Source organism: Tasmannia lanceolata, unplaced genomic scaffold (genome assembly GCF_043159265.1).
Source record: "Tasmannia lanceolata isolate RefF3 unplaced genomic scaffold, GAP_Taslan_0.1 ptg000003l, whole genome shotgun sequence".
NCBI classification, from domain to species: Eukaryota; Viridiplantae; Streptophyta; class Magnoliopsida; order Canellales; family Winteraceae; genus Tasmannia; species Tasmannia lanceolata.
The window spans coordinates 4099546-4113759 of record NW_027518680.1 but is presented as its reverse complement, the minus strand read 5'-3'; the positions used below and the strand labels follow the sequence as shown (position 1 = coordinate 4113759).

The following is a 14214-nucleotide window of genomic DNA, read 5'->3' as shown; positions in this document are numbered from 1 at the left end:
AGCGCACAATTGTCTTGGACAGTATAAGCTTAACCACATCCAAGTGCCCACGATCGCAAGCCACGAAGAGCACGCTCTCCTTGTCACGGTTGACCTTATAAAGCACCGAATATTCGGCCTCATAAAGTAGATTAGCCACCTTGTGGTGCCCCTTGCGACATGCTTCGTACAGTGGAGTCTCCAACTCTCTGTTCTCAGCCGAGACCAAGCTGGGTCGTAACTTAATCAGAAGCTTTGCTAACTCAAAATGTCCGAATCGAGAAGCCAAGTGTAACGGATTGTGTAGCAGATGGGTGTCTGGTTAAGAATGTTTTTGTTTTCTTCCCAGAGGTCGGCAACAGTGGCTTGGTATCCATTGCAACATGCTATATTAAGTCTTGAGTCCATTTCTGAGCTGTTAATTATGTGGGAAGAAAGGAGGAGAGAAGTGGGAGAAATCGTTTGGAATTTAGTGCGAGAAAAGCAAGTAAAAGCGGTAAAAAAGAAAGTAGGATGAGAAAATGGTTATGATAGTCTTGCACCACGGGCCCTCCACTATAAGTTTCTTTGTCCTTAAGAAACCAATCCAATGTGGTCGTACAACCATTGTCTAATCATGAATGATTCAATTGCAAAATGAAAGGACATGAGAAAGATCAAGCGAGATGATATCAACGCTCCCTCGTTTTAGTAATGGCAACCCTAGGTTGGAAGTAATTTCTTCCTCAAAGCAGGGTTTATACAAGGGATTTATGGGTCTGGTCTAGAAATCATAATAAACCATCCTGGAGCAATCTATTTAATTACCTGTATTGGTTTACCCTTGATTTAATTTCCGTTGTTCCAATATACAAAGTAGAGTCAGGGAGTATTTGACTTCTAGCGTTCCAGGACCACATAACGTTACAGGGTAAATGTATGTATTACATTTCTGAATTTACACTAATTACAGTATTTTCTCATCTGAAGCCCTGGTAATAATCATGGAAATGGAAATTCTTATAGATGAAGTGAGACAATGTCACGAACCAAGGGGGTACAGCTTCAGTGAGAAGAATGAGCAGTAGAAACAGGGTGTTGCCAGCAAGGCTGAGGGATTAGGCAACTAATTCAGTTGAGGTTGTTAGAAGTAGTTATAACAGTTGAGGAGATTTCTGTTGGGTATAAAAGTAGGAAGGGAGAGAAAGAAAGCATGATGAATCTGTAGAATTTATTTTTTTCTTCTTCTTGTAATTGGAGGTTCTGGTGCCTCGAAACCAGTCATTTTTTTCAAGAAACACTCGATTTTTCTTCTTCTTGTTTTCTTCTTCTTCTTCAGTTCTTTCTATTCCTGTTATGTATTTTTGTAATACAATCAAGCTCTAACATTGGTGCTTTCATTGACTTCTCACCTAATGGCTGAGAATACTCGATTGAAGAGCTTGGATGATGCAATCAAGAAACTATTTGAGACTACCTCTTCTCAAGAAACTCGCCTCCAAACTCAGCACGAAATTTCCATTCAGCAGCGCGATGTTTAATTATGGGTCTGGTCTAGAAATTTATGGGTCTGGTCTAGAAATCATAATAAACCATCCTGGAGCAATCTATTTAATTACCTGTATTGGTTTACCCTTGATTTAATTTCCGTTGTTCCAATATACAAAGTAGAGTCAGGGAGTATTTGACTTCTAGCGTTCCAGGACCACATAACGTTACAGGGTAAATGTATGTATTACATTTCTGAATTTACACTAATTACAGTATTTTCTCATCTGAAGCCCTGGTAATAATCATGGAAATGGAAATTCTTATAGATGAAGTGAGACAACCACTTGGAAGCCATGAAGCATACAACCGCCATAGAGATCACTACACTTCGTGCAAGCGATGATGTCACATTCTGCTTCATGGCTGCAACAATGCCGATCGAAGCTATAGACATAACCTGCATAGATACCTCCACTGCTTTTAGACCTTTTTCTGCCACGCGGCAGCTACTGCAGTTCACAACATGAGACCAATATCTGGAACAAAGACAACCCAATCATGAGTCAGTTCAGTAAGAGGAACTGTCGCTAGATTCAATAAAATTTTTGGATCATCTCAAGAAACTGGGTTAGACCAGAATCAACCCGAACCCGATCCAATTTTATAGGAAAAGATCATCCTGGATTCCTAAAAAGCAATCCGAGTTGCACCCTTAGGTTGGAGGATTTCTGGCTCAATCCTCATTACTTCATACCCTACAAGTTGGATTATCACAAGTTGGAGCACACCAAGATAATCACAATTCACAAGTCTAGTGATAAGTCAGCTCCTTGTTGATGGGATCATGTTAACAAGACGCATGGACATGCAGATTAATGTGACGAACCCACGAAACAGATGGAACAGAAAGTAGGAGATCCCTCTTTTGAGAAACAGGTGAATTTTGTGAATAAAATTGAGTTAATGCATGATTAGAACACAATGAAACATTCCTTTTGCTGTGGATTACATACCTGTCCATTAGCTGTTCCTCAGGAGGAGTTGGGGGAAGGCCGGCCTTGAACTTATTTCCCCAGTCAACCTGATCACCTGCATACTTTCTCAACCACTTTCTGAATCCAACCACAAGGGCATCTGACTTTGTTGGCACAAAACAAGCCTTCTGCCAATTGGAAGGGCCGGATTCAGCTATCTTGTGTTCCTACAAAAAAACGAGTGAGGTGATGGTAACTGAAAGTGATACATGCTTTTCTTATTAAAAAAAAAAAGGTTAGCAGCTAGAATTTAATGATAATAGCATCACAGAAACTATTATGACTACGATGTGGATAAATAAAAACTTGCAGGGGAACTAAAAGTAAATCCGATTGAATTCTCTTACTTATGAAAGAGGGGATCTGATTAATATGCATGTTACATGTGCAAGTTCAAATGGAAGACATCGGTTTTTAAATAAAACAACAAACCAAAAAGATGGCAAATGAATAAAAATGGATAAGTGATCAACTACATCAAAAGATCACTCTCATATTTCTGTGAGAACTTAGGACCATAGTTACTTTACAGAAATTCCTAGTTGGGTGGGAAGCTCACTTCGGAAGCTAAATTCTTCTCGCTTTCCAAATTTAGAGGAAGTGCGCTTCCCACACGCTTCCTCTTAATTAAGAGTGTATTTCCTATTTCGGTGATTATTTTTTCCTAAAAGAGTGTTTTATCCTCTTGATAATGCCGAATGAATGTATTTAAATAAATGTAGTCAAAACTTAAAAACTCCTCTTAAGTTTCAAATAAAACTTATGTGGGGCTCATTACATGTTTTTTTTTTTTTGAAAATTAACATTATTTTATTAAATCAAGAGCGAGGGACAGTTGTTCCCGTTGCATAGACCCCCTCTTTGGCCAGTGCATCCGCCTCAGAGTTGGCAGTTCTCCTCCGGTTAACAAGTTGGGAGTGAATACGACGGACCAGATCCCGAATCTCGTCAATAATGTGGTTTAATCTCCAGGGCCCACCTCCTTTGTTACTAGCCCAGGATATAACATTCAAGGAGTCCCCCTCGACAATCAGTGGCCCTAAGTTGTTATTAGCGTACCCTCTAAGCACAAAGAGCAATCCCCTCGCCTCAGCCTCGTTAGCGTCGCATGTCCCTGCCGATCCAGAATATGACATTAAAACTCTGCCAGTGGAATCCCAAATTAGCCCACCAAAGCCCGCAGGACGGGGTTCCCAAATGAACTGCCATCGAAGTTTAATTTTAGCCAGCCCTCCCTTGGCACAGCCCATTGAGGAGTAATAAGATCACGAGGCTCATTACATGTTTCATATTGACTTTGCCGCTTGGTACACGTTTCCTCTATACTTGGAACTCTTCCCTTCCCACATTCTCTTTTCTACACCCCCGCTTCCCGCTTCTGCTTCCTGTATCGCTTCTCACACTTGCTTCCCACTCGTACAAGCTAAGCAATGTTGCTAGTCAACAAGATTAATCAATCTTCAACTTGCCAGGTGTTGATACCACTGTTTAAAAACTCCTTGACTTGACAAGGAACTCGCCCGAGTCGACTCCTTTTTGCCTTGGCCGCGTTCCGCGTTGCACCACATACTGGTATCCTTTTTTGCATGTGCACATTCACATCAGTCTTTGTGGGTACAACTATTGCCACTGGAAGCAAATTTAAAAAAAAGGGGCAAACAGCTTGTCTAGCTAGGCTTCTATTCACTTCAGCAATTTATCATATTTGGATAGAGAGAAACAATCGCATCTTTGAAGGAAAAAAAATGCACAAACAGTACACTCTCAGGAAAATTCTGCAGAGTGCCAGAGAGCGTATCCTTTTCCTTAATCTGAAGGATAGCTTGGATGAAAGAAATCAAAAGATAGCAACATTCATGAACCTTCCCCTGTTTTCGAACTGCCTCGAGCCCAAAACTTGCAGTTGGATGCCTCCAATCTCGCCTATGGTTAAACTCAACACAGATGCTTCCATTACCAACAACAGCGGATCTATTGGAGGAATTCTCAGAGATGGAAATGGCTATGCGCTTGCTATGTACTCAACACCCACCGAGTTAGGATCAATTCAGGATCTTGAGATCAAGGCTATTCTCAAAGGTTTAATTCATGCTCAGAATCTCCATCTTACCAGACTTTGGATCGAGTCAGATTCTCTCCATGCGGTGAAGATTATCCAAGGAAAAGAAGCTTGCCCCTGGAAGAAAGTTTCAACTCTTGAAAAAATCCAAGCAATTCTCCAAAGTTTTGAATTGTGGGAGATCAGCCACACATGGCGAGAAGGAAACAGAGCAGATGATTTCCTCTCAAAAGAAGACTGTCCCTGCAGAGGAGACCCAATTGATCTTCATGATTTACGTTATGATCTAGTTCAAATTGTAATTGAGGACTCCATGGGAGTCCTCTATCATCGTTTGTAATCTGCTTCCTTTTTTTTTAATAAATTCTGGTTGGGGTCTGCCAAATCCCACATTACCCATAAAATAAAATAAAACACTATTGCCACTGGCCTTTTATAGGTGAGACCTGAGCTATTTTATCACATGTCTAAATAAAGTCATCTACGTATAACCAACACAATACCATACCATGATTAGTTGTCCTGATAAATAATGGGTCATCCATCAACGAGCTCAACTTGTTTTGATACCATATCCTAATTCTCAGTATTCTGACCTCTAAAATCTAATCAATAAAGCAACTGACCAGGAGCAAATTTTGTACTAAAAGAAGCCATTCAGATGGGGGTAGCTATCCTTGGGAAGATGAAAAATCAAATGCTGAATCAATTAGTTATTTAGTTGCTTTACGAATGGTTTAACTGACTTAACTGAAGAGAAATATATATTGAAAAAAATACTTACATCTGAGAGCTTTCCAATGGCCGACAGATGTAGCACAGTGATGCCATTGATATCTGGCAAGTTTATGAGGTTGATGATGCAGAGCTTCTCCACTATGCACTTTACGGCTTCGTACTGATTGTGCATGACACTCAAATGTAGGGCAGTTTCTCCTAATTGGGTTTGCATGAGAGCAGATTCGGAACTTGCCGTGATAATCTCATTGATGACGTCGACTTGACCACTGATTGCCGCCAAATGGGGAGGTGTTCTTCCATTGTTGTCTTTTAAGAAAGACAGGTCCGAGTTAGCCTTAAGGAGCTCTCTTGTAGTCTCCAAATGCCCTTTTCTTGAAGCGAAATGCAATGGAGAAAATCCTCTTTCGTCCCTTCTCAATGCCAACTTTAGTTCTATTTTTAATATTTCTTGAACAATAGCTGCACACAAGGTTCATATTGAGAAACAATAACTTAAATTTAGAATATCCATTAACTAAGGGTGTTATGTGCCCTGTAGACTGATCGAGTAATCGTTTCCTTGGATGTTATCAGGAGCTATATATGACAGCTCACTATTCTCTACCTTGTTCTTACTCTTACCTATTTTGCCTGTTCTTTCTCGATTTATTTTCTTTTTTGCTGATTTTCGAGCATGCTTAGAAACCATGAAAAAAAAAATTCATGGAATCTCATGTTAACCCAGCATTAGAGACAGAGAGACTAGAGGGAGTGAGGAGAGGGCGACATGGTGCTGGAAATGAGGGGAAAAAAAAAGAAAAATGGTTGGACTAATTGGCTTCAGAAGTAAATTTTAAGGCTTTCATTAAAATGACAAAAAATAACTTAGAGCAGGAGCAAATTTTCAGAAATAATCCCGCTATTTCTATCGACTTACCAGTAAATAATCCCACTATTTCCCTCTAATCCGGCCGGCGCTGGTTGCATACAGTTGCTCGATGAAGGTTCTATTGGCGATGGCATTGAAAATTAAACAGTTAAATAATGGTATTCAGTCATTATTGATTTTGAAATTGTTTCTCAGACCCGTATATCCATGTGAAGCAGCAACGTGAAGATAAGCCGTTCTGTCGAAGCGCAAAACTCCCTTGCACAAGAAAAGCTTCACCAAGTGCCCACGATCACAAGCCACGAAGAGCACGCTATCCTCGTCACGGTTAAGCTTATAAATCACCGAAGTTTCAGCCTCCAACAGTAGCACTGCCACCTTATCGTGCCCCTCGCGACATGCTTTGTAGAGTGGGGGCTCAATCTCTATGTTCTCAACCGAGACCAAGCTGGGTCGTAGCTTAATCAACAGCTTTGCTAACTCAAAATGTCCGAAATGAGAAGCCAAGTGTAACGGAGTGTTCAGCATACTAGTCGTCTGTTAAAGAATGTTTCTGTTTTCTTGATAGAGATTGGCAACAGTGGTTACATCCCCATTGCAAAATGCTGCATCAAGCCTTGAGTCCATTTCTCAACTTTAAACTACGTGAAGAAGGGAGAAGATAAGACAGAGAAATCGATTTGAATTTAACGGGAGAAAAGGGAGCTGCTTAGCTATCCAAACGACTTTGGAAAGCGGTGAGGAAGACGAAAGGAAAAAACCAGGACCAAATTAAGAAAGAAAGTATTGTAGAAAATAAAAGGCACAAAGTGCTTTGATAGAAATGCCCACAAGAAAAAATCTCACAAAAAACAAAACACCAAAGAAGGAGAGAGAGAGAGGGAGATAGATTTCTCTTTGAATAAACTACTAAAAACACAGTACACCACTCTCTTACTTTTTCAAAACGTTAATAACACTGCGTTTTGTATGCACTACTATCCTCACGTTTCTCTCAGCAACTTCTCTGCTATGTTACCGATTGGGCATTCTCAAACTCTTAATAAAATAAGCTTTCCTAATCTAATTAATATTCCTAAACAACTAGGACTCTAAATAAGTAATTACCTAGCTTCTAACGAATTGCAACTCCTAATTAAACTAATTAGCAATCCTAGTTTGATTAAGATTCAACGACCCGTGTGGGCCCGCACCGGCCCGGCCCCTCAGGTTCCTTGGAGACGAGTCAGCGTGACTCTCAACAAGTATAAAGGTAGAGAAAGGGATGAGAAATGGTTATGATGGTCTCGGACCATGGGGCCCTCTCCACTATAAGTTTCTTTGTCCTTAAGAAAGCAATCCAATGGGTCGTACAACGATGGTCTAAGGCTCTAAACATGAATAATACACCCTCTCGATTTTACGGAGATGATAAATCCGCCCCCCTCTTGGATAATTCGCACCCTCTCGATTTTACAGTAGATTGACGTCCCTCTTTCCTTTTTGTGACGTCAATCTACTGTAAAGACGTGCGAATTATCCTAGAGGGGGTGTGGATTTATCATCTCCCTTTACCCTTCTCCAATTATATGTTGAATCGAACCCATTTTACCGCCCTCCGATGATATGCCCCGTGACTGACTGTTACCGCCTTACCGGTCTATCAAGGGTTATGATATCAACGCTCCCATGTTTTAATAATGGCACCCCCCGGGGTCCCATGTTAGAGTCCTCGTGTTTGGCAAGAAAATTCACAAAAGTTTAGGGGAAAATACCGAAAATCTTTTGGAAATAACTTCGTCGTCCAGGATTTAACACAAGGGATTTGGAGTAATCTATTTAATTACCCTGTATTGGTTAACCCTTGATTTAATTTCAGTTGTTCCAATATACAAAGTAGACTCAGGGAGTATTTGATTTCTAGAGTTCCAGGACCACTTAACGTTACAGGGTAAATGTAATACATTTCTGAATTTACACTAATTACAATATTTTCTCATCTGAAGCCATGGTAATAAACATGGAAATGGAAATTCTTGTAGATGAAGTGAGACAACCACTTGGAAGCCATGAAGCATACAACCGCCATAGAGATCACTACACTTCGTGCAAGCGATGACAACACATTCTATTTCACGTCCGCAACAATGCCAATCTAAGCTACATAGACAACCTGCAGAGATACCTCCACTGCATTTAGACCTTTTTCTGCCACCCAGCAGCTACTGCACTTCAACATGAGACCAATATCTCGAATAAAGCCAACCCAATCATGAGTTAGATCAGTAAGAGGAACTGTTGCTATCAACAAAATTTTTGGATCATCTCAAGAAACCGGGTTAGACAGTTTAATTCCGGATGCAGAGAACTGTGTTCTTTTCTTTTTCTATTGTGTAATTTTAATTATCATAGAGAATGCTAGCTAGATCATAGGAGTGCCAATGATCTAGCAGATCAGCTAGCTAAATCTGGGGCATTGAGGGACTCATTTTACTGCGGGTCCACTCTGTCCATTGATGTGAATCTGTAATCTCATATTTTCTATGAATATAGTCACCTTTCTTCAAAAAAAAAAGAAAAATCATAGAGAATGCAGGTTGGAATATGAGTGCAACTTGATTGGATCGGGTCGGGTTGATCTTTTGATAAAAAATGAATTAAAATCAACCCGAACCAATTTTATAGGAAAAGATCATCCTGGATTCCTAAAAAGCAATCCGAGTTGCACCCATAAAAGAGAAGATATAGATACGTGCTGGGGTTCCACGCAAAAGCAATAGTCCCACATCGGACATGTGAAATGGATGTGGATGGGTTATTAGGGAATGGGCACCCTCCCTCTAACAACTAGCTTTTAGGGGTGAGTTCTACCTGGTTAGATTCCCTAACAAATGGTATCAGAGCTGGGGCGTCGGTAACCCCGGTGTGCCTCCGAGGACGGTGAAATTCCCTTGGGGAAGATCTCGTGCTTCCCACCTTGCCTCCGTGTGGAGGGGAGAGATAGTCCACGTTGCTTCCGCGTGCACGGGGAGATTGTTGGGGATCCACGCAAAAGCAATAGTCCCACATCAGACATGTGAAAATGGATGTGGATGGGTTTATGGGAATGGACACCCTCCCTCTAACAGCTAGTTTTTAGGGGTGAGTTCTAGCCGGTTAGATTCCCTAACAATACGGCTACAATATCACCTAAATATCACCGTTTAGAAACTCTCTCAGCCAACCATTGGCTTATTCGTCTAACAACTTCATATATAAAATATGGGATTTGCTAGGGACCATCACAGAAAGGCATTCTTTGTGTAACAACTTCATTCTTTTGTGTTTGGTATCAAGAGAACAGCTTTCTTCTCTCAAATCACATCGTCCTCCATCTAGTTGGTCTCATTCCAACAGTTCCGTTGAGGTGCCCCGTTGAGGTGCCTTTGGGAATGAGGCAAGATGGACATAAGATATCTCCAGAGACATAATCTAACATAGCCTTGAAGGATCAGGGAGAGGCTCTGATTTACACACTAAGTAGCTCGTCCAATCAAGCTTGATAGAGATTTAATGATTGACGTTGCGGTGATGGTCAAGTTGATGGCGGAGGTATGTGCATCAGTCGTGGAGGACTCAGAATCAAACGGGTTAGATGGACACCAGAAAAGAGATGATTGTTAGGATATATTAGATCAGATCTAGTGAGATCTAACCATTTGATCATCAAGCATTAGATGAGAGTTAGTCAGAATAGATTACACAACTAATTTAGATTATAATTCTCTCTTCCTAAAGTTGATCTTATCTTTATTACAGAATTGGCATTACCTCAATGTTTTGTGGGTAATAGGATATCTATAGCAATGCCTACCAAATGGATGGTTCAGACCCTACAAGCATTCCTCAATTGTTAATCCTTATTGCAGTGCTGAAACAAATATTGCATGTATATAACATCAAATTAAATGAAAATATCCATCTTTCATTCCTCCATCGTAAAGTACTTATATATAATTAATCACTTAATCCTTCTTGCGGTGCTGAAACAAATATTGCATATAGATATTCTTTCATTTCTCCATCATAAAGTACTCGTAAATTAAGCACACAGATATATATATATAGAAGTTTCAAAGCTAAACTGAAATATTCGTTAAACTGCTTGAGACTCGATTGAGACAACTTCAACTCTCCTATACCTTAGCATCTTCAACCATGACTGTTCTCCTCTTCTTTCTTCTTCTTCTTCTTTTCCTTCTCAAACTCCGTCAACCGCCACCCCACCCAAATACATAAGAAACCAAAGCAAACCACAACCAGAGGATAAAACGAGAGGCCTGAACCAAAAGGGTTCTTCTCCATGAACACAGAAGGTCTGTACCAGAAAGCAGTTTCCATTGATATAATGGCCCCTGCCATCACTGCATTCATGAAAGGCAAAACCCGCGACTGGCAGAATATTATCAATATAATCAAGTTCGTTGACAGAAAGAAACCCATTGTGTTGGAGGCCATGAAATACTTATAGCTTGCTTGATCCCAATTGCAGTTATCCACCTCACTGTGTATAGCTTTAATGGAATTAGTCATCGGATTACCAGTCCAATCTTGACAGGGCGGAGGATTGAGACCAGCTTGGAAGGTCACCGTCGCAATAAGCATGGCCACCGCCATATATATAATCTGCCTCCCACTGATATCATTGGTAAGGCTACCAAGTTTGGAGGACGAGTTGCCCGACTGTGACTCGTCAGACGGCTGGAGTCTCACTGAGTTATTATCCAGTTTGTTATCGGACGGCTGGAGACTCACTGAGTTATTATCATGTTTGGGAGGATTAAGCATTTGGATGATCTCGGTGTCTTCTGCATCAGTTGGACCCTCTTTTAAGATATCCAGAACTGTTAAACCGTTTTTGTTGACAGCCTTCACATCTGCTTTATTTTGACTCAGAAGAAGCTTTGTTATCTGAAATGTAATAAGAATAAGCCAGGCATGAAGTTACAATATTTCAGGGTCCCTTCTCCCATTAGTACCAATACTTGTTCAACATAAGAAGTGAGCAAGAAGGTAATAAGTTGCACATTATAGGGAAAAGAAATTTAGATCTCCTGTGTTTGATATTTACGCCGATTCAGTCATTTACAGGAGAGGAGGGCTCTCTTTGTTTTGGATTTTAAGAATTGATGTTGTCCAAAATTGAATGGCAAAATTGGGCATTTGGTTTGCAGCTTTAGAATCGATTTTTGACCCAAATCGACACTACATCATGGTAAGAATACATGTATTTCTGGGATGCAGAATCGATTTGAGTCCAAAATCGATTCTACACAGCGAACCAAATGTCTCATTTTGCCAAGAATAATTTTTGGACTCAAAATAAAATCTCAAAATTCAAAACAAACAGGGCTTAAGACAGTAGATAACATCATATAATTTCTCACATCATACTACCCATTATAGATGATATCTGTACTGATAAAAGAGAAGATAAAGAAACGGCTAAAATATCACAGTTTAGAAACTCACGCAGTCAACCATTGGCTTATTGAATCAAAAGCTCTTTTGCTCGGCAAATTATTTAAAAATAAAATAAAAATAAAAAGGGCGCTGATTGGCATTGCCTTAAATTGGGTACTTCCCTAAGGACTAGTTTTTAACACAGCATAATATGAAAAGATTGCAACAAAAAAATTGGACTAAAAGAAGGCAGTTTGATGGGGTAACAATGAGATTGAAAAATGAAATACTGATTAAATTAGTTTCTTTGTCAATGGTTTAGCTGACTTACCTGAAGAAAATTTTGTAAAAAAATACACTTACATCTGAGAGCTTTCCAATGGCGGCCTGATGTAGCGCGGTGTTGCCATTGATATCTGGCAAGTTTATGAGGTTGATAATGCAAAGCTTCACCATTAAACAGTTAACAGCTTCGTACTGATTGTGCATGACACTCAAATGTAAGACTGTTTCTCCTAATTGGGTTTGCATCAGAGCGGATTCGGGACTTGCAGAGACAATCTCGTTGATGACATTAACTTGACCACTTATTGCGGCCAAATGGAGAGGTGTTCTTCCGTTGTTGTCTTTTAGGAAACACAGGTCTGTGTTAGCCGTAAGGAGCTCTCTTGTAGTCTCCAAATGCCCTTTTCTTGAAGCAAAATGCAATGGAGAAAATCCTCTTTCGTCCTTTCTCAATGCCAACTTTGGTTCTATTTTTAATATTTCCTGAACAATAGCTGCACACAAAAAAATGACCAAAATAAATTTATACTCTTCACTAGGGACCGTTTGGACACACGGATTTTAGAATTCAGGTTTTTAGTTTGAAAACAGTATAAAAGAGGGTTCATGATCAAGCTGATGTGTGCTGTCCTGAGTCCTGACAGCGTTTCTTGGATTTTAAGCAAGAAAATCATCTCTCCTGCATCATAAGATTTCTAAAACCTGAAAATATGGGAGGATCTGCTACTCTCTTGCTCATGAAAAGAAGGGAGAGAAGTAAAAAATGAGTCAAAAACAACAGCTGGCAATAAATTTGAAGAAATCCCGGATTCTAAAATCCGCGTATCCAAACGGCCCCTAAAAAGAGGTAAAAGGAGAAAAGTGGTTTGACTAGTTGGACTTACAAAATGACCAAAATAACCCTAGCTCAGCAATAAATTTTCAGAAAAAATATCTGACATCCAGTTTGCCAGATGACGGATTTAAGGGTGATAGCATTGAAAATCAGACAGTTAAATAAGGGTATTCTCGTCATTTTAAGTTTTGAATGTGTTTCTCACACCTGTAAATCCATGTGAAGCAGCGACGTGAAGATAAGATGTTCTGTCGAAGCGCAAAACTACCTTCTCCAAGAAAAGCTTCACCACATCCAAGTGCCCACAATCGCAAGCCACGAAGAGCACACTCTCCTTGTCACGGTTAACCTTAAAAGCCACCGAATATTCAACCTCATACAGTAGATGAGCCACCTTGTGGTGCCCCTCGCGACATGCTTCGTACAGGGGAGTCTCCATCTCTCTGTTCTCAGCCAAGAGCATGCTGGGTCGTAACTTAATCAACAGCTTTGCTAACTCTAGATGTCCGAATCGAGCAGCAATGTGTAAGGGAGTGTTTTGCAGATTGGTCGTCTGTGCAAGAATGTTTGTGTTTTCTTGATAGAGATTGACAACAGTGGTCACATCGCCACTGCAACATGCTGCATTAAGCCGTGGGTCCATTTCTAGACTGTAAACTATCTGGGAAGAAGGGAGAAGAGAACACGGAGAAATTGTGTTGAATTTAATGGCAGAAAAGCAAGTAAAAGCAGTAAAAGAGAAAGTATAAAGGTAGAAATAAAGGATGATAAATGGTTATGATGGTCTTGGACCACGGACGCTCAACTTTAAGTTTCTTTGTCCTTAAGAAACTAGAAACCAATCCAATGTGGTCGTACAACGATGCTCTAATCATGGAGAAATTATATGATGGGTGGCCATGAAAACACGTGAAGTGTAAAAAGGTAGGTACGGCCCACTTTTTTTTATGATCCAAACCGTTCATCTGTATGGGCACAACGTAAATAGGTTGTGCCCCAAAAAACATTTCCATAGGATGATCCTAACCCTCCTATCCGTAGAAGATTCCATAAATGTTTTTTGGAAATCTCCATTTTCAGATCAGTTTAGATCGGAGGGTTCGGATCATCCTATGGAAATGATTTATGGGGCACAACCTATTTACGTTGTGCCCAAACAGATGAACGGTTTGGATCATCAAGAAATGTGGGCCGTACTTACTTTTTTAGACTTCACGTGTTTTCACGGCCACCCATCATATAAATTCTCCTAATCATGAATAATACAATTGCTAAATGAAAGGACATTAAAAACTTTAAGGGAACCGATATCAATGCTCCCCCGTTTTAATAATGGCAACCATAGGTTGGAAGTAAGGGTTTTAAATTCTCCTACTTTTTTAGACTTCACGTGTTTTCACATTCTGCTTCACTGCCGCAACAATGCCGATCGAAGCTATAGAGATAACCTGCAGAGATATCTCCACTGCCTTTAGACCTTTTTCTGCCACGCGCCAGCTACTGCAGTTCACAACATGAGACC

At 40.2% G+C, this 14214-nt stretch overlaps 2 protein-coding genes across 2 annotated transcripts; both read right to left on the bottom strand.

Annotated features, from left to right (window-relative positions):
- Positions 1-1566: 1566 nt before the first annotated feature.
- On the bottom strand, positions 1567-7225 carry LOC143860292 (protochlorophyllide-dependent translocon component 52, chloroplastic-like). Its single transcript, XM_077370863.1, has 4 exons — positions 6200-7225; positions 5327-5742; positions 2463-2650; positions 1567-1985 (listed from the first exon to the last, which is right to left on the bottom strand). Exons 2-4 carry the CDS (start codon positions 5492-5494, stop codon positions 1730-1732), a joined length of 612 nt encoding a protein of 203 aa, XP_077226978.1. The 5' UTR covers positions 5495-5742; positions 6200-7225; the 3' UTR covers positions 1567-1729.
- Positions 7226-10073: 2848 nt separating this feature from the next.
- LOC143860285 (uncharacterized) lies at positions 10074-13457 on the bottom strand. Its single transcript, XM_077370857.1, has 3 exons — positions 12900-13457; positions 11936-12351; positions 10074-11080 (listed from the first exon to the last, which is right to left on the bottom strand). The coding sequence occupies exons 1-3, from the start codon at positions 13333-13335 to the stop codon at positions 10322-10324; spliced, it is 1611 nt and encodes a 536-aa protein (XP_077226972.1). The 5' UTR covers positions 13336-13457; the 3' UTR covers positions 10074-10321.
- Between the last annotated feature and the right edge of the window lie 757 nt (positions 13458-14214).